At 35.2% G+C, this 25,985-nt stretch overlaps 1 protein-coding gene across 3 annotated transcripts in view; it reads right to left on the minus strand.

Annotated features, from left to right (window-relative positions):
* LOC123527717 (uncharacterized) overlaps positions 1-25,985 on the minus strand; it is a 236,941-nt gene that overhangs the window by 96,345 nt on the left and 114,611 nt on the right. For all 3 annotated transcript variants that reach the window (XM_053523917.1, XM_053523916.1, XM_045307354.2), the window contains one exon: positions 7,637-9,192. In XM_053523917.1, coding sequence (XP_053379892.1) covers positions 7,637-8,291 — 655 coding nt within the window. In that variant the 5' untranslated portion in view covers positions 8,292-9,192. The remainder of the gene's footprint in view (positions 1-7,636; positions 9,193-25,985) is intronic.

The raw sequence follows: 25,985 nt of genomic DNA on the forward strand, positions 1-25,985 counted from the left end.
GACAGATGTACTTGTTTCTTGGGAGAAATTTGAAAATAATAAACTCACTTAATATTAAAAAGAAGTTCAATAATTTATGTCCCAAAAAAATCTTTTAGTTAACTAAAGAAATACCCGGTTACGCTATAGGTGGAGCAGATAAATGAGTGGGCTGGGCAGACAGCCATCAGGTGTGTTTGGGGCAGACAGGTGTGGATGAGGAATACTTGTGTAAGTGGGTTGGGGAGACGTGTGCACATTATTTATCAGATACTGACCAATGAGATAAATGTATATATCCATGAAGCTTCTTTTTAAGTTAATTAATCAAAATTCTAACATGATCTGCAGCAATTGCTATATAAACATATAGCGAAATTGCCTATACATGAATCTACGATAAAATATGGTTTGCTGTTACATTTCACCCCCCTACGATTGTGACCTTAGAGGTTCTACTTCTTTTCCATTACATACGAATTATTTCAGAGCCAAACGGTTGAAAACAACATTTCAAAAACATAATAATTATGATAAAAAGTCATACTGATTTATGTGTAGGACCGTAAAACACATTTTGATCTCTACGAGCGAATTCAATTTGCTCAATTATGATTAAGCGATGACATCATGAATGTATGACATAAAGTATGATGTCATAAATATGTGACGTCATATAAAAGTTAAGCTTGTAATCAACTAACCTATTTTGATTATTCTGTTCATAAACAATTTGCGAGCTTATAAATACTTCTCAAAATTCTAATAAAAAGGGAACAAATATCTGTATGTTCTGTTGGCTATGCAACACTTTCTAACCATGGGGGTAATTTGTAACTGCATATATGATCCGAATGAAGCATTACGCTGAAAATGTAGTACTGTAAAATGCGAATTATTTGCGTTGTTAGAATCGAAATAATAAATATGTTCCAATTATTTTATCAGTTAATAAAATATGAGCAGTCGTTCGGATGCGAATAATTAAACCACTCGTGCTGTGCACTCGTGACTTAATTACTACACATCCAAACTCCTGCCCATATTTTATTAACTGATAAAATATAGGAACAGATTTATTATTTCTTAATTCAACTCAACTGGTTTCCTTTGACAATAGGTGGTAAAGATTTATAGAACAGAAAGAGAAGATGTTTAAATCATTTCTATTACTTGCTCTGGAAGCGCTTTTGTGCATGCAGTGAAACCTAATTTATGAAAGGCCAATGAGATGGTCCTACATTTCACAACTGCAAGTTTGATGAAGATCCATTAAGCAGTTGGTTTTAGTATGGTTTTAGTATCATTTCTGATATAGGTAGTCAAAATCTGCTAAATAAATTAAGTTTTCTAGTGGTTATCAATTGTGCAGACTCTCCTAGCTTGTTACATAGAACTAACAAATTTTTACCTATTTCTTGTCTGAAAAACACCTGTTGCAGAAAAAAGCTGAGGAAATTTGGATGAACAATTGTCTACAGCAGTCAATCAATGATCAGTGGCAATGTAGTTATTTCCTGTTTAATACACTTACATATAATGATTCTTTATAAATATATTCTCTTATATATTGCAGAAGTTTTAGAAAAAGTATAGGATTTTCATTTTTTGTAAAAAAAATGAAGGTTTTTTTTTTTTTATAAAAATATAGGATTTCATATTAAACTTGAGAAGCTTTTTTTTTTTTTTAAATATCAAAAATGTAAGATTTTGATCATATAAATTATGGGAGGATTTTTCTAAAGAAAAAAAATGTCCTAAAAACTGGATGACTTTTTTCCTCCCCCCCCCCCCCCCCCCCCCCTCCCCACCCTAAAAATGTAGGAGTTTTTTTTATCTTTTAATAACTGCATGATTTTCAAAATGTAGAATTTCTAAAAAAAAAAACAAGAGGACCATGATGGTCCTGAATTGCTCACCTATCCCCACATGACCCAGTGTTGAACTGAGTATGACGTCGTTATTTCTATTATTTGACATACTGACCCAGTTTTTGAGCACATGTGACCTAGATATCATCAAGATAAAAAAATTTTCATGAAGATCCATTGAAAAATATGACCTCTAGAGAGGTCACAAGGTTTTTCTATTATTTGACCTAATGACCTAGTTTTTGAAGGCACATGACCCACTTTTGAACTTGACCTAGATATCATCAAGGTGAACATTCTCACCAATTTTCATGCAGATCTCATGAAAAATATGGCCTCTAGAGAGATCACAAGGTTTTTTTATTTTTTAACTGAAACGGAAACTGAAACTGGTTTATTTGCTTGAACGCCTATTTCTACATTTAAAACATATTCAATGGCGTTTTACAATACAAGTTGAAATAAAATATTAAATATAAAATATTTTAAATAAGATTAATTAAAACGAATCAAAATAGCAATTATTAATTTAAAGTCAATGATAATACTATATTTTAAAATATTACTAACATACAATTATCACAGACAAACATTAAATTTCTATCACTGTCACCAGCATCATTGTTTAAAACTCAGTCAAAACTTAGAATAATGCAAAGTAGTCTCTGAAGAAATGCGTTTTCAACCTTTTCCTAAAGCAGTCAATTGAAGAACTTTGTCTGATGTTCAACGGCAAATTGTTCCACAACTTTGGCCCTATAGTACTAAAGCTTCTATCACTAAAAGTTTTTCGCTTGTTGAAAGGGACAATGTAACAGTCAACTGATGACTCCGAGGATCTGAGGGAGCGCTGGGGGATTTTCGGTGTTAAGAGTTCAATCAAATATGCAGGCGCATTTCCAACATGGCAATTGAACATGTACGTCAAGATCTTAAAGTTTATTCTGGCTTTGATCGGCAGCCAGTGCAAATCGTAGAGTGCCTGCTTAGAACTGTCTCTTCTTCTACGATTCAGAACTAACTTCGCACACATATTTTGAATGCGTTGCAGTTTTGCGATGTCACAATCAGAAATACCGTATAAAATAACATTACAGTAGTCTAAATGCGAAATAACCAGCGATAGCACTAAGGTTTCAGTTGCATCCTGAGTCAAATATTTGCGAATGTTTTTGATTCGGAAAAAATTCAACATTGCCGTTCTACACTTTATTTTTATATGCTCTTTGAAAGTTAAAGTTTCGTCCAAATAGGCCCCCAAATATCTGATGTTACTCTGTCTCTTGATTTTATCACCACAAATATCTATCTCGTGAATGTTTAACTTATTCAACTGAGGGGCACTTCCAAAGGCAATATGTTCAGTTTTTGAGGAATTCATTTTTGAGTCGGCTAAAGGCTGAAAGCCTTTTGACGAGTCCTTGCTATCCAAAGATTCTCTAAATGGACCGAATAACATGTGAAGGGATGTAGTTCCATTAGATTTCTCAAATTTCAAACAGTTCACTGCATGAATGAAGTTAAGTTGTGTCAATTCCCTTTGCTATGACCAATATACGATGTAATCTGTCATATTTATGACTTGTAATTGTGCAATTCTCGAATGTAACTCATTAAGCAAAAATGTGCATTTTAAGAATTGCGCAGGCTTACAAAGCTTGGGTAACATCCAGCGAAAGACAAAAAATAGTTCCAGCAGGGCTCCAGATAAGATGCGTATTAGCGTAAATTACGTATAGAAATAATGCAAATACGCATGTCTAATAATTTCTAAGCGTATAAAAACGTATATAAAATTACAGAAACGCACACAATGCTTTTTTAAAAACAAAATCTGAATCGTCTGGATGCGTTAGGTAACATAGCCGATCAGCCTTAATTCTCCCACATTGAACGTAAACACGCATCGTATGATTTCTATAAACTTTGCGTGGGTTGAATTTTGCAGTCAGTAAACGGATAAATTATCGGAAGAAGAAGCTCTTACTGGTTTGTTTAGTTACTATTGATATTAAAAATGATTTTAATTCTTATTTTTCGAGAAATAAACAAATCGGCGAAACATTAAATTGTATTTTCTTGTAGTTTTTGAAATCGAAAGTAGATCGTCTATGTTTGGCAACCCGAAACAACTTTTTTATGAAAAGATTTAAAAAAGAGGTAATTTAACCGTAAACTTCAATGTCAGATACTGCCAATTGCTGCTAAATGTCTTCGTATCATCACAATTTGTAAAATATATTGTTCAAACTTGAGAAAAGTGTAATCGTATCCGGATATAATATTTTGGGTAAATATCGAGCTGTGTTATGAAATTTTAAGAAAAAAACTAAAAACAAACTGAAACTGGTAGACTATACTGTCAGTACATCAATCATTAGCCGACTCAGGCCATTCAGGCCTTTGATTAGTTTGTTACTGTTCATCCACTCATTTGAATCTGTAGCAAACTCCTCTAGTTCACCAATGGATTTAGCCTCGATGGATGGTTCGGGCTTAAAACGTGTGCTTGCGGTGTGGTCGTCGGCAAAGCCAAAGACGGAAATGGACGGGGGAACAATGTCAAAAATCGTTCCTGCGTACGTGAGATAGAGCCACGGTCCTAAACAGCTTCCCTGGGGGACACTACACGTAAGCTCACGTGCTGATGACACTGTTTGATTCACACTCACGCGGCAGCTCCGTGGCCTCAGATATGAGTTCAACCAGTCCAATGCAACACCAGAGACACCATACTGACATTTCAAAACGTCCAAAAGAATATCGTGATCTACCGTATCAAAAGCTGCACTAAGGTCTAATGCTATCAATGCAGTCACTTCTTGATGTTCCATAGCGTCCAAGATGTCATTGATAAGTCTCAATAAAGCCGATTCGCACGAATGATGTTGCCTGTATGCGGACTGATTTTTCGGAAGGAGATTATGTTCATTTACATGTTTATTAAGTAAGTACAGTGCTGCTTTCTCTATCAATTTGGACAAGAATGATAAGTTGCTCACTGGCCTATAGTTTGAGAATATAAGTTCGAGACCAGCTTTCTTTAACCTACTGACCTAGTTTTTGACCGCACAGGACCAAGTTTCAAACTTGACCTAGATATCATCAAGCTAAACTGGCTCACCAATTTCATGAAGATACATTGAAAAATATGGCCTCTAGAGAGGTCACAAGGTTTTTCTATTTTTAAACCTACTGACCTAGTTATTGACCGCACGTGACCCAGTTTCGAACTTGATCTAGATATCATCAAGGTGAACATTCTGACTAATTTTCATAAAGATCCCATGAAAAATATGGCCTCTATAGAGGTCACAAAGTTTTTCTATTTTCAGACTTACTGACCTAGTTTTTGACCGCATGTGACCCAGTTTCAAAACTGACCTAGATATCATCAAGGTGAACATTCTGACTAATTTTCATGAAGATCCACTGAGAAATATGTACTCTAGAGAGGTCACAAGGTTTTTCTATTTTTAGGTTTACTGACCAAGTTTTTGACCGCACGTGACCCAGTTTCCAACTTGAGCTAGATATCACCAAGATGAACATTCTGACCAACTTTCATAAAGATCCCATGAAAAATGTGACCTCTAGAGTGGTCACAAGCAAAAGTTTACGCACGCACGCACGCACGACGGACGCCACGCGATCACAAAAGATCAAAAAAAGCTAAAAAAACTTGATGATTTCTAAACAGTGGCAGTGAGCCTGCTATTTCGAGATTTAAGGAAAGATACTTTGCATTAACACGAGCATGTACTATAATATCAAGTTTCTCTTTAGATGACAATATAATTATGTATCTTTAAATAGAATTGTATGCTGTTTCTTTTTTTTCAGAAAAGAGAAAAAAAAATACTTTTTAATACAGCACCACAAGAAATGAAAGTTTTGTGTTCACTGCAGCTCTGAGAGTATGATACCTATATAGCCAACAATATTAAGTGATAAAATATTTTTTGGAAGATGTACATACCTTTAAAGCCCAATGGTTCTGAAAATCTGGTATTACGGTGAATTTCTCACATAAGGAAGATGGGCTTGTTTAATTTTAATTACTTTGCTTTGATAAATAAAAAATTCACTATTACTTAAATTTTCACCTTGACATATGAGAAGTGTACGGTGGCATATTCATCACATGCGCATGTGTTAGCTATCAGGTTCGCATATGAAATATTTTATTTATCACGTGCGCACGTGATAGCTATCACATTCACATATGAAATATTTCATTTATCACGTGCGCACGTGTTAATTAACACGTTCATACGTGTTAGCTAACACGTACACACATGATAAATAAAGTATTTCCTATGTCCCCTCTATGCCACCGTAGAAGTGAAATTTTAAACTTGTCACATTTTTTTTCAACAGGAAAAAAAAAATACCACTAGTGTTTTCTTAACTTATTTTTTTTTCAATATGTTAAAAATATGTAGCAGCTGTCCAGATAGAGAACATGTATAATTACATATTTAGACAAGCACTATTTTCAAAGTTACATGTGAACTTATATTGTCTGAGCCATAAAGGGAGGTAATAAAAAAGCATGGATTAAATAACACTATCATGATGCAAGCTAAATAATTGTAAAAGAACAAACAAAAGTCCATTCCTCTGCTGACAATAAGAAAACTATTCACAGCTATTGGAACAATTACGTTTCACAACAGTATTAGGGAATTGATCCTACCGAAGAGATGAAAATCGGGATCCATCCCTCTATGGTAACATGCGATATACCGAATGAGATGTATACTATTGAATAAAAAAATGTGTCCTTCCGGCACGTGCACAGAGCGCCTGACTTCAGAATTTTTGGAAGTACAAATATGGGCAGTGTTGTTTTTATTCCAAAATCTAACTTTAATTTGATACGGAATCGATGCTGTCATTAGACAGTTCTTTTCAAATCTTATGTGATCATCATGAGTTGAAGTTGGATCAACTCCTGATTGGGGCAGTGCCTTATTTCATATTATCAATATAATATAACCACATCAAAACTAAGAATTTCACTTAAATTACTATAAACCTTGCCAGGTTCAGCCAATATTTATCTCATCTATCATAAATTTTTTTTCAGCAATTCATGACAAGGTAGATCTCGCTGTGTTGTAAATTTGTAGTTTCATTGTATTTTAGTATATATTAGATTTAAGTTTAAAATACAACCATTTAACATTGACACTATGTTTACTAACAGAATAATGGTAGATAAAACGGAGTGTAACACAGATACATGTACAATCAAAAGTTTCAAGCCGTTTTTTGCAATACTTTGCCTTTAGCCTGAACAAGTGATTCTGCCTTTGCAATCAGTGCAGACCAAGATCAGCACTGTTCGCTATTCAGTCAGTAAATTTTCGGTGAATACCAATTGAATATTTAGCAGTACTGCCCAAATTTAATGGTCTATTAGCAGGGTAAAGATTAATTTGCATTTATTAGGGAGATATAGTTCTGTTCAGACCCTATGTTTTGTTGACAGGAGATAACTCCTGAGGCTATTTAAATTTTGTATAATTATGTCCCTTTTCATCTCAAATCTGATTGATTATCAGAGCCAAGAAAGACTAGTCAGAATAAGTAATATAAAGCTTTACTCCTGGGTTCACTGAGCAATTAATCTTGTCACCTGCCATCTCAAAACCTTAGAGAACTTCAGCATTTTGCTGATCCCCTTGTGAAATGAAGCAATCGGTGTTTTACAGAGATAAAGGTGAAAATGTTACTTATTTACAAAGTTAAAATATTAAAACAATGGGAAACTACGTTACCTGTATGTATTCTGTGATGTTGTTGAAGGTGAGACAACTGTTTAAATGCCCTCTCACAGTACAGGCAGTGGTACTTCCGGAGCCCCGAGTGTACCAGATTATGTTGGTTCAGCTGCTGGCGACTTCGGAACCCTTTGTAACAATGTGGACAAACATGTCGCCGATCTTTGTCCATGATAAGATGTTCTGGAATCACCGTATTTCCAGGACCATTCATTGGATGTGGTCCATGATTTCCTGGTCCGCCCATTGAATTTGGTCCACTGTGTGGCGGAAGAGTCTGTTTTAATTCAAGACTAGTATTATAGCTGTTGGCCAGGGACAGATTTTGTCCTCCGTGTCTTGGTGAGTTACCAGATTGCTGGTTCTTCTCGATGGAATCCCAGTTGATTTGCTGAGCATTTCCGGCTGAGCTAGGTCCGGAACTTGGGGATTTTGAATTTGTGTTCTGATGACCTTGACCATCATGGCCATTTTTGTGATGTGGGGGTGGGGACATGAATGGATGTCCCTGGGGCCCGTTTGGCGGGAGTGGCGGCAGCTGATCACCGTCTCCCATCCGGTCTCTGTTGTTTGACGACAGTAGCCAATATGTGAGAAAGAATTTAAAATTCTCATACCAAGGATCGACTCCCATACCTGGCGGCCGATACATAATTCACAAAAGACAACACACACCTTTACTTGTTGGTTTCAATATAGTGTTCACTTTTGTATGTGTTTAATAAAAAAACTGTTAACATCACGCACTTTACATGTTGCATTCTTTGAAAAGTCCTTCTATTAACAGAACGCATTTAGAAACTGTTTAAATGCAAAAAGTTCATTTTTGAAAACAGAAGTTTTGGTTTTTCTCCCTTTACATCAGAAGCTAGAGTATGTACGAGCTGTAAAATTTCTGAAAACCTTTTATTTTTTCAGCAACATGAAATCCTGTACTTTTGCATATGATATATGTTAACTATTTTGTCAATTTTAACACTCGGTAGAAGTTGCAAAATTTGCTCTCAACCTGCGTTTTCCCATCAATTTAACACAAATGATCACTCTCCGGAGTATTACATTATCTGTCTGAAATTTTCCTCCTTTTTTGTTTAAATACTCGCTAAGACCTGTAAAATTTAATGACAGTCTTTTCTCACTACCTTTTCCTTTTCAAAAATGACAATTATAGAATTATTTATTTTTTCATAAAATCTGCATGCTATTTCCATGGCAACAGAATGTACGGTGATATTTTTTTAATGAAGTTTTACTGCTTTGGTATCTGCAGCACTGCAATAATTTTTATTTTTTCATCAATATGTTCACTCCATTTGTCACAAATGTCATGCAAGTTATAATTTCTATTATGCACGTGAATTTTAATTCTATTCCCTACTGTTGCAACATTTATTTTTACCTGTAGTTTTTGTCATTTGTCACAGGTAAACGCACATATCAACACAAATTTTGTTCTTTTTACTGATGCTGCTTTTCTGCAATAATCAACATTTAAAGTGACTGAATTTCATCTTTTGCTATTTGATCTGTCTTCTCCAGGTTCCAATAGCATTCTGCAAAATATAAAAAAAACAGTATAAATTATTTATGGCACTGCAGTGTATAAACTAAGGAAAATTATGGGTGTGGCATACAGTTTGATCCTTGTTTTCAACAAAAACAGAGTCAAATTTATTAAGACTTTGCTCACAGCTATAGTAGCAAATGTTTTTCATTGTATGATTTGCAATTAACTGTAAACCTCAGATTTCTGGATGCCAGACATCATCATTTCAAAAGACACTTAAATTTTACATAAATTAGATGGAACACACAATTTTTTAAATATCAACATCATTTTATTTTTTCTGTTTTTTTTTTGCAGAATGTTTGAACAGATCGGATTTCTCTGCACAAAAACATACACTAGACAAATAAGTCTGTATTAACTGGAACCTCCCTATAGATTGTTATGTCGCATACAACTCAAGTTCAGAAAGAATGCACTGTATATTGTTACTTCGCAGACACTGTGTCAGAGCTGCAGATATGTTAATCACGAAACTCAGTCAGAAGATTGCACTGTATATTGTTACTTGCAGACAACTGATCAGAATGATGATGTATATTGTTACTTCGCAGACAACCTGTGTTCAAGAAGGCTGCACTGTATATTGTTACATCACAGACAACTCAAGTTCAGAAAGAATGCACTGTATATTGTTACATTGCAGACAACCGAGTTCAGAATGGCTGCACTGTATATTGTTACTCGCAACCTGTGTTCAGAAGCTCACTGTATATGTTACATCACAGACAATCAGTCAGAAGAATGCACTGTATATTGTTACATTGCGCAACAGAGTCAGAAAGCTGCACGATATTGTATCGAGAACTGGTTAAGAAGGCTGCACTGTATATTGTTACATCACAGACAACTCAAGTTCAGAAAGAATGCACTGTATATTGTTACATTGCAGACAACCTGAGTTCAGAAAGGCTGCACTGTATATTGTTACTTCGCAGACAACCTGTGTTCAAGAAGGCTGCACTGTATATTGTTACATCACAGACAACTCAAGTTCAGAAAGAATGCACTGTATATTGTTACTTCGACAGACAACCTGTGTTCAATAAGGCTGCACTGTTATTGTTACTTTCACAGACAACTCAAGTTCAGAAAATGCACTGTATATTGTTACATTGCAGACAACTTAAGTTCAGAAAAGCTGCACTGTATATTGTTACTTCGCAGACAACCTGTGTTCAAGAAGGCTGCACTGTATATTGTTACATTGCAGACAACCTGAGTTCAGGAAGGTTGCACTGTATATTGTTACATCGCAGACAACCTGTTTTCAAGAAGGCTGCATTGTATATTGTTACATTGTGGACAACCTAAGTTCAAGAAGGCTGCACTGGTTATTGTTACATTGCAGACAATTTGAGTTCAAAAGGCTGCACTGTATATTGTTACAACCCGAGTTCAAGAAGGCTGCACTGTATATTGTTACATCACAGGTTACCAAAGTCCAGGATGGTATCTGCTTGTTTATTATTACATCACACAACTCTATATTCAAAAGTGCATAGTCTAACCTTCTTATACACTTACGAGGAGTGTTCGAAAAATATTGTGTATTGTGGTAATACGCCATTTCCACGAGGAATTTCACGTCGATGTTTATACAGCTAATTACCCCTGTTCAGTATCTACACAATGGTATATACATGTTTCCATTCAATAACCGTTTTACCGAGTTGTTGTTATTTCAATTTGGACAGTTGTTAACCACTGTAGCAAAAATGGCTGTAAAACAAATACTGAAGAAATTAGGTCATATATAAAAGTTCGCAGTGAACTCGGTTGTTCTTTGAAAAAGCTTTTTGCCGAAATAACCCATGTTTATGGGACTAGTAAGGTGTCTTATGAGATGATTCCCAGGTGGAAAAAGCAATCTGATTGTGGTGTAGAGTCTGTTGAAAATGCCCCACAAATCAGATCGGCCAAAGACAGCAACATGTGACCAAAATTGAAAATCACAGAAATTCTTCAAAATGATGCTCGATATACTGTATGCAATATTGCACGCATTGTTGGCATTTCACTATCAACAAATTTAGAAATATTTCTGCTAGGTGGTTTCCCCATCTTTTGACTGACAACCAAAAAAGGCTACGTGCTGAAACTGCCACTGCCAACAGATTGCTAAAAATATTCCCAAAATATGACAAGAAGGTTTTTGCAAATGTTGTTACATGTGATGAACCCTGGGTGCATTATTTTGAACCTGTCAGAAAGGTTGGGAACAAAATATGGGCCACCAAACCTGGCCAAAGGCCAAATATTGCAAAACGCACTTTGCGTGCAAAGAATTTTAGTTTTGTATGCCATATTCTTCTCCAGTACAGATTCCAGTAAAACGAGCTTGTCGAACACGAAATGCCCCCCTTGATACATTCAGTAGTTGTACAAGGAACAGAAATTATACGCTCACTGTAAACAAAGGTTCTACTGTTCTGGTTCAATATGACCTTGACCTTACACCTATTGACCTCAAAATCAACAGGGGTCATCTGCTGGTCATGATCAACCTCCCTGTTAAGTTTCATGATCCTAGGCCAAAGCATTCTCAAGGTATAGTCCGGAAAGAGCTTAACTGTTCCAGGTCAATGTGACCTTGACCTTTGGCCTACTGACTTCAAAATCTATAGGGGTCATCTACTGGTCATGACCAATCTCCCTATCAACTTTCATGATCTTAGGCCCAAGCATTCTCAAGTAATTGCCTGGAAATGGTTTAAATGTTCCGGGTAACTGTAACCATGACCTTTTACCTACTGACCTCAAAATCAATAGGGGTCATCTGCTGGTCATGATGAACTTCTCTATCATCTTTTATGACCCTTGGCCCAAGCATTCTGAAGTTATCGTCCAGAAACTGTTTAACAGTTTCTGGCCAATGTGACCTTGAACTTTCACTTAATGACCTAAAAATCAATAGGGGTCATCTGCTGGTCATGATCAATCTCCTATTAATTTTCCTGATCCTAGACCCAAGCCGTCTTATCGCCCAGAAACCATTTTACTGTTCCTGGTCACTGTGACCTTGACCTTTGACCTACTGATCTCAAAATTAATAGGGGTCATCTGCAGGTGATGACCAACCTCCCTATCACCTTTCATGATCCTAGGCCTAAGCAATCTTGAGTTATCATCCGGAAACTGTTTAACTGTTCAGGGTCACTGTGACCTTGATCTTTGACATACTGACCTCAAAATCAATACGGGTCATCTGCTGGTCATGACCAACATCCCTATCAACTTTCATGACTCTAGGCCCAAGCGTTCTTGAGTTATTATCCGGAAACCATTTAATCGTTCAGGGTCACTGTGACCTTGACCTTTGACATACCGACCTCAAAATTGATAGGGGTCATCTGCTGGACATGATCAACCTCCCTATCAACATTCATGATCCTAGGCCCAAGCATTCTTGAGTTATCATCCGGAAACCGTTTAACTGTTCAGGGTCACTGTGACCTTGACCTTTGACATACAGATCTCAAAATTAATAGGGGTCATCTGCTGGTGATGACCAACCTTCCTATCAACTTTCATGACCCTAGGCCCAAGCGTTCTTGAGTTATCATCTGAAAACGGATTGGTCTACATTCCGACCAACCGACCGACCTCTGCAAAACAATATACCACTCCTCCTTCGAAGGGGGACATAAAAAGTGTAGAAGTGTGACTGGTTGGTACTTCCGTGAGGTTATCTTGAAAAAATTAAAGAAGTACTACAAGAAACGTTGCACAGTCTCAGGTTTCAAACATGTTTGACTGTTGCATGACAGTGCTCCAGCGCACACCTCTAGTACAGTAACACAGTTTTTGAAGTCGGAGAGAGTTGCTGTGCTACCACATCCACCTTATTCCCCCAGATCTGGTGCCATGCGACTTCTTTCTATTTTCAAAACTGAAAAACTTCCTTTCTGGTCATAGATATCGATCACGACCAGCTCTCGTTTCTGGTGTCCAGCAGTACCTCCATAGTATACCAAAATCAGCCTACCATGACGTTTTCCGGAAATGGATCCATAGACTAAAGGTATGCATTTCTCACCATGGGGAATATTTTGAGGGTAAGAAATGACAACATGCGCGTTTCCATCAGTTTTCAAGGTTTCAGACCACAATTATTACACAATACTTTTCGAACACTCCGCGTATCTTGTACACATGCTTAATAAAAACTTGCATGAATTGCCAACTGAGCCAATCAAAATCTGCTACTTTAATGATACATGGAATCTGCTACTTTTCTCTAAGATCCAAGGAATACACAGATTCGATCTTTTTTCCATTTATATTTTCTCCTATATTTTAATTCTAGTGTATCCTATTTCAAATCCTTTTAGTGAAAAAAAATTCTCCAGAATAGACTGGTTTTTGACTCCTATGAATACAAAAATAATAGTTTACAATGATTTTTTAGTACCAGTCTAGTATAGTGGATGCAACTTGACCCCGATGGTTGACCTTTGTATTATAATACATAATGAGGCACAACCTATTATTGAAAAGGAGTGCATTGTATACAAACTTACTGCATATAAATATACATGGATACCCGAAGCGCCCCTTATTCATACTAATGAAATGATCGATATGAATAATCAGCCTAAGGTCAACCAACGCGGTCAAGCTGCGACTACTATAGCTAGTTTAGGTACACCCCTAATAGAATTCGAACAGTGGATGGGGTGCTTATTTCTGCATTTAACAAAAACAAAAAATTTTATTGTAAGGCAATATTACCTGGATGATGTCCAAGTTGTTTGTGTATTGACAGACTTCCATTTTATACTCTGAATTATCATGATTAAAAATATCATCAAAACCATCCAGTTTTTCTTTTTCTTTAAAAAATATCAGTCACTAACATACATATTAGATATCTTTACCTTTATTTGATCATTTATTTACTTAATATAGTCTACACAACCACAACCCTTTTCTCTGACACAACGATACTTTCAAAGGTTTCAAAAAATATGTTCTCAATTTAAAAAAATTTCACATAGTTAAAATTCCTTTTGCATTACATGTGAAGTTTTTAATTTTTCATTTATTCCTTCTTAAAATAATATAAATATTTAAGCAAAACTAGTTACATATTAAAAAACAAGAGGACCATGATGGTCCTGAATCGCTCACCTCTTCCCACATGACCCAGTTTTGAGTATGACGTCGTTTTTTCTATTATTTGACATAGTGACCTAGTTTTTGAGCTCATGTGACCCAGTTTTGAACTTGACCTAGATATTATCAAGATAAAAATTCTGACCAATTTTCATGAAGATCCATTGAAAAATATGGTCTCTAGAGAGGTCACAAGGTTTTTCTATTATTTGACCTATTGACCTAGTTTTCAAAGGTATGTGACCCAGTTTTGAATTTTAACTAGATATCATCAAGGTGAACATTCTCACTAACTTTCATGAAGATCTCATGAAAAATATGGCCTCTCAAGAGGTCACAAGGTTTTTCTATTTTTATACCTACTGGCCTAGTTTTTGACCGCACGTGACCCAGTTTCAAAACTGACCAAGATATCATCAAGATGAACATTCAGATCAATTTTCATGAAGATCCATTGAAAAATATGGCCTCTAGAGAGGTCAAAAGATTTTAATAATTTTAGACCTACTGACCTAGTTTTTGACTGCAGTTGACCCAGTTTCAAACTTGACCTAGATATCATCAAGATGAACATTCAGGCCAACTTTCATACAGATCCCATGAAAAGTATGGCCTCTAGAGAGGTCACAAGGTTTTTTTATCATTTGACCTACTGACCTAGTTTTTTAAGGCACGTAACCCAGTTTCAAACTTGACCTGGATATCATCAAGGTGAACATTCTGACCAATTTTTATGGAGATCAATTCACAAGTATGGCCTCTAGAGAGGTCACAAGGTTTTTCTATTTTTAGACCTACTGACCTAGTTTTTGATGGCACGTGACCCAGTTTCAAACTTGATCTGGATATCATCAAGATGAACATTCAGACCAACTTTCATACAAATCCCATGAAAGATATGGCCTTTAGAGAGGTCACAAGGTTTTTCTATTATTTGACCTACTGACCTAGTTTTTGATGGCACGTGATCCACTTTCAGACTTGACCTAGATATCATCAAGGTGAACATTCAGACCAATTTTCATACAGATCCCATGAAAAATATGGCCTCTAGAGAGGTCACAAAGTTTTTCTATTATTTGACCTATTGACCTAGTTTTTGATGGCATGTGACCCACTTTCGAACTTGACCTAGATATCATCAAGGTGAACATTCTCACCAATTTTCATGAAGATCTCTTGAAATATATGGCCTCTAGAGAGGTCACAAGGTTTTTCTATTTTTAGACCTACTGACCTAGTTTTTGACCACACGTGACCCAGTTTCGAACTTGACCTAGATATCATCAATATGAACATTCAGACCAACTTTCATACAGATCCCATGAAAAATATGGCCTTTAGAGAGGTCACAAGGTTTTTCTATTATTTGACCTACTGACCTAGTTTTTGATGGCACGTGACCCAGTTTCAAACTTGACCTAGATATCATCAAAGTGAACATTCTGACTAATTTTCATGAAGATCTTATGAAATATATGGCCTCTAGAGAGGTCACAAGGTTTTTCTATTTTTAGACCTACTGACCTAGTTTTTGATGGTATGTGACCCAGTTTTGAACTTGATATAGATATCATCAAGGTGAACATTCTGACCAATTTTCATGAAGATCTTGTGAAATATATGGCCTCTAGAGAGGTCACAAGGTTTTTCTATTTTTAGACTTACTGACATAGTTTCTGAAGGCACGTGACCCAGTTTCGAACTTGACCTAGATATCATCAAGGTGAACATTCTGACCAACTTTCATAAAGATCCCATGAAAAATGTGACCTCTAGAGTGGTCACAAGCAAAAGTTTACGGACGCACGCACGCACGGACGGACGACGGACACCGCGCGATCACAAAAGCTCACCTTGTCACTTTGTGACAGGTGAGCTAAAAAACTGTCACTTGCACATGAAAACAAGCTATATTTGTTTTAGGTTGAACGCCGTTTTTCAACAGTATTTCAGTTATGTAACAGCTGGCAGTTAACCTAACCAGTGTTCCTGGATTCTGTACCAGCTAGCTAGTACAAATCTGTTCTCCGCAAGTAACTGCCAACTTCTCCACTTGAATCAGAGGTGGAGGACTAATGATATCAGACACAATGTCTTTTATCAAATCGTCACAGAGAACATACGCCCGGCCCTGGATCGAACTCACGACCCTGTGATCCGTAGATCTGCACTCTCCCTATTGAGCTAAGCGGGCGGGCAAAAAGCAGCTTTAAGTAAATATATGATTAAAACTAAAACCAGCTTTGTAGCAAAATACTAACTGGAGAATACCTTTTAGTTTTTATATAATTATACACTATACTTGAACACTGTCTGAATTTTTTAAAATATAATGCCATTTATGTTAGACTTTTTTTTGGAAAGATATGTTATAAAAAACACCTCTACACTGCAAGTAGTTTTTAAATTTCTTTGATATATTTGCAACCAGCAATTACCTCCCTTTTGGGAGACATGAAAACTGTCTAGACAAATATACATTCTAGGGTAATAATGATAATATGAGCCGTGCCATGTGAAAACCAACATAGTGGCTTTGCGACCAGCATGGATCCAGACCAGCCTGCGCCTATGCGCAGTCTGGTCAGGATCCATGCTGTTCGCTTTCAAAGCCTAATGGAATTAGAGAAACTAATAGCGAACAGCATGGATCCTGACCAGACTGCGCGGATGCGCAGGCTGGTCTGGATCCATGCTGGTCGCAAACCCACTATGTTGGTTTTCTCATGGCACGGCTCATATATTATATTTCTTTCATCAATACTTTGATACTTGTGAATGTCATTTTTCAGTTCATACTGTACTACTGATGTTGGTTCCTAGACAGGCCCTTGATCTTACGTTCATGGAATTGCATTTTTTTCGTTATATCTTGTGCATATTGTAAAAGATTATTAATCTATACTTTAAAGATAGATGAAATATATTGGAATATCTTGGAATCTTATAGATAAAAGTACTGTGCCGGAAGATGGGAGGTGTTCTTGCTTAAAGAGTCTATAGATGTACAGTGTGCATCTTTCACTGAAATAGCTTACTTTTAATATCTAAACTTAAATAAAACATGTTTTAATTTCAATTCAAATCATTATTCTCATTATTCAAATAATTTTAATTACTTGTGTGCTGTTTTTAGAAAATATTGCCAAAAGTCTCACCACATCCCTGATCGTTTCCCCTGAATGCAGAAAGTTTTGGTTATACAGAATATCAAGGCAGGGGAAGGGCCAATAAAAAGGTATAAACTATAAAGCAGTTGAATGATGAATTTACTTCAGCAATATTAGAACAAACAAAATTTTTTTATCAAAACATACTAAAAAAAATCTTCAGAAATCCCAATGTATTTAAACCGTAACAAATTATAAATACTGGAAATAAAAAAAAGAGTTCTCAAAACTGTGCAAGTTTGTTAAAATTATACTGTCACAGTTAAGATAAAAGATATTTTATATTTTCATATCCATAATAATACATTTTGTGGCTCTCCAATACCGAAATGGGGGCATCATTTATGTATTATTTGGCATAGTATATATTTAGATATGAAAGTCGTTTGTGTGAGAACTCATCTTATTTTGTTAGAATTTAATCATATCATTATTTTCTTATGAGCCTCAAATATATTGCTAAATAATCACCTCATTGATCTGTATATATGTCATAGGGTAACATTATAATATATATAAATAAAATGAATAAAGTGGTTGTTGTTTTTCATTACATATATTCCTTTATATCATGAAATGACAACTTTAAGATATTTAGTTCATCATACAGTATTTCCTTTACTTCCCATTAGCCTATATATCAACCTTACAATAGTCATGTTATTCTTTTATATTCCTATTATATTCCCCTCTACTTATCCATGTTAACCGCGCACCTATATGCCCTTATGAATCGATGATCTAGACCTGATCTAGAATCGTCCTCGAATTTCAGCGGGTACTTTATATATAAGCAATTACTGGTGTTGGAGACTAACCAGTGCAATGCCGTCATGGCCCCATGTTTGGCACCAAATATCACAGGGTGAGAAAAATGTGCAGCCAGACCGGGACTCGAACCCAGGGCCTCGAATACCGTTCCAATGCTCTACCGACCGAGCTACCCGTCTGCCTACACACTATCTCCCCGTTTTAATATTCAAGTCCTATACCATGACATATTCATGGAAAGGGTGAAATAAAAGTTTAAATAATAATGATAAAAAAATATAAATAAAATAAATTATTTATTCAAACTTTGAGGTCTTTAGTTATCATCGCAAGAGAAACTGAAAGTAAACTTCTTCCCCCATTGCGTACCTCACTTATAGATGAATGAGTGTTGGCTGGTTGTAACTGTGAAGTCAGTGCACATGTATCCGGTTTCGCACTGTACGTGGTATTACACACCCGGCAAATTTATGTTCTTCGGGAAAATAAAGCAGAAAAAGTAACAATTCTTTTTTATTATTTCACGAAAACTAAGTTATTCTCTACATAATTTGACACCAGGGGTTGTTCCCACTGCATGAAGCCGGATTTTTCCATGCGCCAAACATTATAAGCTCTTTTTTTTAAGACATATTTCTTGTTTCTATTGAAATAGTATATCATGATCATTATTATGCAAACAGCTATTCATGATAAACGCTGTTGCATAAAAAATGAGACAAAAATATGTAAAAAGAAAACATATTTGCATGATGTGACAGATTTTAACAGGTAATTTATGTGACTGTCTAGAACTTTTACTGAAGTAGCGCAGTAAAATAAAACGTTTTCCACAAAAACGTCTGTGAAAAATAAATGATTCAATTTTTTCCGGTTAAAGCATTTTTTTCTTCGCATGAGAATATTATTATCTGAATAAAATAAAATTGTCTGAAACTACAACCAACTCAGCAGAGTTTCATTAGTACAGTTGGTATAGTACATCAACAGACATCCCAACTCTCCCGATCCGATCGGGTTTCTCCCGATTCTGGCTGTAAAACCCGATCACCCCGATCAGAAGTCTCAAACTCCCGATTAAAAAAAACAACAACAAAAGCAACATAAACAACAATGAAAAAACAAAAATTATGAAATAATCCACTTCTTTGCGCCTATCTGATACTGTACGTATCACTACTGAGTCTGTAAACAACACCTTTCGGATATTTTCGCACCTTATTTTACCCGTGCTGATTATTGTTTATTACATGATTCAACAAAGCCAGGTGTTGATTAATGTGTCACAATTGAAATTAAAATCCAGACATTAGATATCTAATTAAATTCAATCAAATTTAGATTAGAAATTATACTGGCTTTACCTTTTTCTGTAACTTTTTGAAATCGAAAGTAGATGGTCGCCGAGTCAACCAGCTAGGTTTTAAAAAACATTTCTCTTAATATCATTTTGAGAAGAGGGAATGTCATGGTAAATTTTAATATCACTTACTATCAAATGCTGTTAAACTGTCTTTGCATCAAAACAATTTGTCAAACACATCCTTTTAACTGGAGATTTAGGCAAATCTACCAAAGTGTAACAATACTCGGACATTCAATTTTGGATAACAGGATTTTGATCAAAAAAAGTATTTAAGCGAGGGGTTTTATATACTGGTTGACAGGGATGAGAATCAAACAGTAATTCTATTGCTTGAACTTTTATTCTTTTAGCTATATACATTTTGTTTTTACAGTTCTAACAGCTGCACTGTTTGTCATGTAAAATTCACCTGGGGAGTCTTCTTTCCAACAAAAGAAATAAAAGTGCAGGTTTAATTCTCAGTGGTGTTTTGAATTTAGACATAGTGCTTAAAGTGCCATAACTATTTAATTTTGCACAGAAGGCTTCATGTATTATTGTTCCAAAACATTAAAAATGCATGAATAATAAGATATAGACAAGTGAATTTTTTAAGACTAGTGATTTTATAAGGGCAAATAAGTTTATATTATCATTAGATTTGTTAAAAGCCTCGTTATCATGAACATAATTACCGTGGTATAAAATCTCTCAGTTGGACACCTCAATCTCCCACTCTGGAAAGCAAAAACTCCAACTTAGCATTCAGAAAAAGTTGGGATGTCTGCATCAAACATCAGAAGTTCAAGGTCAAAGTTTTTAGACTGGTAGCGGAAAAACATCCCAAGAGCCGCTCTGGGCACTGTTTCAGATAAGGGGCAGGCACCTGGGTAGAACCAGATTGCTTCCATACATACACATAGTGTTGTTTTGAAACCACAGTTGCGAGGGCCAAGAGTTTCAGCATCAGCAACTTTGATCACTTTGCCACAGAGGCCCACTATTCTACATAGTATGGGGTAGTTGAAGTACAACATGATCCAAGACAAAATTGGTTGTTGTTCTTTCGTTTACTTGCCCTATACAATTTGGTATTATACTTCTTTTGAAAAAACAAACTCCTGTGGAACAAAATTTCACCTGAGAGGAGGAATCTAAACACTTTTCTTGAACCTTGACCCTTATCATACTGGACATGATTGAGTTTGCCTTTGCGACCACTGTAGATCATGATCAGCCTGCACACTGTGCAGTCTGATCAAGATTCAACATTGTTCGCCGTTAAGTCAGTATCTTTTTGGTATAAGCACCCGTTTAAACAGTTAATGGTACTGTCCAAATTGAAAGATAGACAAGTTCATTATAGAAATTTAGCAGGGTAAGGGTTAATGAAACATGTGTACTATTATGCTATTTTATCAGTTAATAAAAGGTTACCAAGTGCAGTCATTGACTGAAATTTTTGAATCGATATTGGCAAATACTGAAAATAAATCATTCTTCACTTACTAACTTTTATGCAAAATTAAATAGTTACATATACAAATATATTTAAATTTCGTCCATTGTGTACTTATTTTTTACATTGGAAACCGTAAGTGTTTGACATTCAACTGAACTACAGTACTTCAAGAACAAGTTTGCACAGTACAAGAAATAATAATGAAAAACAAAGTTGAGTAAGATTATATAAGTAATTAATCTTTTATTTTGAATGCATACATTATAAGCTCTACTTTCTTTATGCTTTTCACAAAGTATATCATATATAGTACAGTCCATATAAATCATTTCTTTGGCCGTTTTTTTTTATGCGTTCACGATTTAATATACAGTTTTTTATTAGGTGGCCAATCACATTTGAACAACATTTTATGACATTTTTCAGTTTTTATATATTCTGTTAGAGATTAATTTAAGAAACAAATAGACCAATAACATAGAGTAAGATCCCTATTAAAAATGTGTATTTTATTACTTTCTATGAAATTTTGTAATTACCTCCCTTTATTATGAAAATATCTTTAAAAAATGGTCTACTTCTTTTGTTTTCAATACAATTTCTAGTTTTACATTTGCATTTGATAAATATTTAGATATTTCAACTACCTTTTACCAAAAGGCAAGTTTTAAAAAAGATCTTGGTTGTGCAACCAAGACAGACAAAGGGAGGTAATAATTTCATAAACTTGCATTTCTAATTAATTTTCGCAAAAACATGTACTTGTCAATGCAAATCTATGTCAACTTTAATACAATAGTGCTTACTTTCATTTTATTCCTTTGGCAAAATATGTTTATCTAATATGCTTAAATAATACTATCTCCATTGGGCAACCAGGATTTACAAATACTTCCAGTGAAAATCTGATGAGAAATAAGAACTCGGTGAACACATGTCAAGTAAATTTAAATAATCAGCTGATCAAGTTTTGAACAAATTCATTAATTAACCAAAATCTGATTAACTATGCATCAATATTCTTAAATTCTGTATCAACAAAATTAATATTGAATTTAATTTCATATTAATCATACTTTGATCAGTCAGTTCAAGAACCTTAATAATATGTTATACAATGTATTTCCTTACAAAAACAGAAACTACTCACGGAATTTCCAAAAATTTTAAGGTTTAGGAGTATATCATCAAAACACAGAAATAGTTGATTAACGATCAACATCTTTACTAACAATCTATCGGACCATTACATGTTCTGCCCTACTGTCCAGTATGATATATATTTAAAATATTCTGACAAAGTTGTCCCCCTTTAAAAATGAATGCCATTTGTAAAGAAATGAAAATAAACAATTGCTGAAAACTATGTTTCACCTAGTTATGTGAAATTTCAGCACTGGAACATTATTGCAAATGCATCGAAACGAAGATAATGTAACAGTTCTTTGAAAATGGGGAGCTTTTAAAGGTGTTGAACTGACCAAAAGTATTGCCCCTTTATGCAGTCCTTTTCCGGAACTCAATGTACATATCAGTATACTGACAAGTGTTTTTTAGAGTAATATACATGTTTTATATGCTGTTTAAATTTCATGTGAAACAACCCTTTCTTTCTAAGATTTGGTGGTGTTTGTAATTTTTTTCACAAAATGTAAGGCTAAGCTAGTATTAAGCCACACTTTAATTTGTGCTCGTATTTCATATATTATAAAAACATAAAATACCTGAAACTAGTCAAGTAACATAATATGAGCCGTGCCATGGGAAAACCAACATAGTGGCTTTGCGACCCATGCATCCGCGCAGTCTGGTCAGGATCCATGCTGTTCGCTAACGGTTTCTCCAATCCCAATAGGCTTTAAAAGCGAACAGCATGGATCCATGCTGGTCGCAAAGCCACTATGTTGGTTTTCTCATGGCACGGCTCATATATCTAGTGCTGTAAGTCTTAAATTTTGCTGCAATTAGTCGTTTAATTGCAAAATTACAGAAAAATACCCAGGTATCAATAACTGGATGTATATGTCTAGTTCATATGCAAATTAATTTCCATTAATTTTTGTAATAGGCACACAATTACAACACAGAAGTGAAGAAGATAAAAAAAAAGGCATTTAAACCAAGATGAAAAATGTAATGTTTTTTATCAGTCCTATACTGAAATTCTGATTGCTATTCTGGCACAATGTAAACTCAGTGTATTTCTACATTTGGATTAGATGCAATAAAAACTGCATAGAGGTTGATTTAGCCTTGATTTTAATTAAATATTTACAATAAAATAAAACGCTTCAACATTTTTCCAGTAAGACTTGCTTTTATACCAGATATAAATGGATTTCTTCTTTCTTACAGTGTTGCTTTAAATAGTGCATCAAAACTAGAAGATGCTTTTGTAGAAAAGCTCATGTCTCCAGTAAAAGGCAATTTGTTTTGTTTGTTTTGGGTTTAACACCATTTTTCAAAAGTATTTCAATTCTGTAATGGCGTGTTCCTGGATTCATGGAGTGAAAATCAAAGAGACACTGATGGTTGGCTTAGTGACTGAAATGCAACAGGAATCATCTACTCAGACCCTAAAATCAATCGGGGGGTCATCATCTACTCTGTATGTCCACTCATCCTATGAAGTTTCAACATTCTGGGTAAAGTGGTTCTCAAGTTATTGTTCTTTATAACAACTGAAGCAGAACAATTATGTAACACAGTAAAAGATATCCAAAGCCCATCTTTAACTAAAAATATTTTATTTTCAGATATCTACAAAATGTACTTCAAATATACAAAATCCTTATCATCTGTATTTAACAATTAATTCAATACATAAACTAGAGCTGCTTTTGCGAAAAGCGCAATTGTCTCCCACAACTGCCTAATCATCTGAATAGTAGGTCTGTCTTTATATATACATATAGTGAGTCTAGATTGACTTGTATGAATGGTTCAGTAATTTTTGGTCGTGTCAGTCTCGATGGACTTGTATGAATGGTTCCGTAATTTCTGGTTGTGTTTTTGGCCAAGGGCCATAACTCCGAAGTGCCTGGGCCGATTTGGCTAGTTATCGAACCTTACCAAGGAGTTATTGGCAAGCACATTTTGTTCAAGTCTGGTGAAGATCGGATGAGAAATGTTCGACTTAGAGTGCAGACAAGCTTTGTGACAGACCGACACACAGACAGGAGTCAATCAATATGTCTCCCACACCACTGTGTGCACTGTGTGGTGGGAGACATAATTAATTATGTATTATGAGCTACATTCATAATTACATGCAGTAACTGTCATTTATCAAAAAAAAAAAAAAAAAGACCAGATTTTTATTGGAAGTACACATTTATACTATGTTTCACTACACATGCATACGTGTTTACTATTTTAAACCTAATACAAAGTAAAGTAGATATACATAAACATGCTAATTTTATGTTTACACAAGCTATATGTAGAAATTTTCATATCAAAACTGCTTTAATTTTTTGCAATTCTTCAACATTCATTAATTTTCTTATCCGTCAGACTTTTTTCCTTTCCATACAATGACAAGGAACTAAATGTATTTTGATTAAGTGAAAAACACACAGCTAATGATACACCTTATCTCCCATTTTGCCCTTTAGAGGATCCATAAATTGTCAATAGAGAAAATTTCAAACTTGTATATCATATAAAACAGCTAAGGGCCCGTTTCACTAACGTTCATACGTTCATCCTAAGTTCTTTCCTAAGTAAGAACTTTTAACCTTTACCCTGCTAAATTTCTAAAATGGACTGTTCCATCATTCAATTCGGGCAATACCATTTATTAGTCACAGGGGACTGTTCACTGCAAATTTACTGAATGAATAGCAAACAGTGCAGCTAGACAACGATAGATGCCCCATTTGAAAAAAATTGGGAAGAAAACTTTACGATGATGCTACAGACCAAGTTTGATGAAGATCCCTTAAGTGGTTCATGAGAAGAAGTTGTTTTAAGTTATTTCTATTCTTAGCTGAAATGGCTGCTACAAGTGGCCTAGTGACTCCATCTGAACTTGGTTGGGGGAACCTTATAAAGATGCTACAGACCATGTTTCAAGCAGTTCATGAGAAGAAATCACGTTAAGGGTTTTTTATTTTTAGCTCTAGCATCCGCTTAATGGGTTCAAGCAAAATCATTTGAACAAACTTGAGGGAGGACCTTGCCAGGATACTACAAACCAAGTGTGCTGTAATTCTGAAAAGTTTAGAGGAGAAGATTGGGTGATGGACGACCAACCACTGACAAGGGACACCAGGTGGGAGATGGACGACCAACCACTGACAAGGGACACCAGACTATCCACCTATATAAAGCACAACCTATTCAACCTTCTGTTCAGGTGAGCTAAAAAAAAAAAGGTAAAAAGAATAGTCCAGGATCATTTTTCTTAAACAATTTTATCACAGGTGTCTCCAGATTTCTTTCTCCATTCATTAATTACATGTACCTATATTTCCTTCTTTCATGGGGATGAGCATCAAGGTATGGTCATCAGTGACCTGGTCATCAGTGACCTGTATATATATCAAGGCAATTTCACATGTATTGCTGAATTGTATGCTACAACTGATTTTTACCCAGAAATTCTGATGTAAATTTGTTGTATATATGTGAAAGCCCATGCAGTAGCCCATTCAGAAACAACCAATTATTTAAGAAATTAAAGGCTTTGGTTTGGACTTGTTTCAATTTCTGTGTATAATGTGAGATGCCCTTTACTCTGCAATATTCAGTAATTACTGAGAAAATAAGAGTTTAAAGTGTACATCATGTCTTGATAAATGACTGTAATTAATAACTTTTGAAATTAACATAGTTTACAGATTTATAAACTGTCTCATGCAATACAAATTCAAATCTTGAACGGCATTGAACTTTTATCTTAAGAT

Source organism: Mercenaria mercenaria, chromosome 14 (assembly GCF_021730395.1).
Source record: "Mercenaria mercenaria strain notata chromosome 14, MADL_Memer_1, whole genome shotgun sequence".
NCBI classification, from domain to species: domain Eukaryota; kingdom Metazoa; phylum Mollusca; class Bivalvia; order Venerida; family Veneridae; genus Mercenaria; species Mercenaria mercenaria.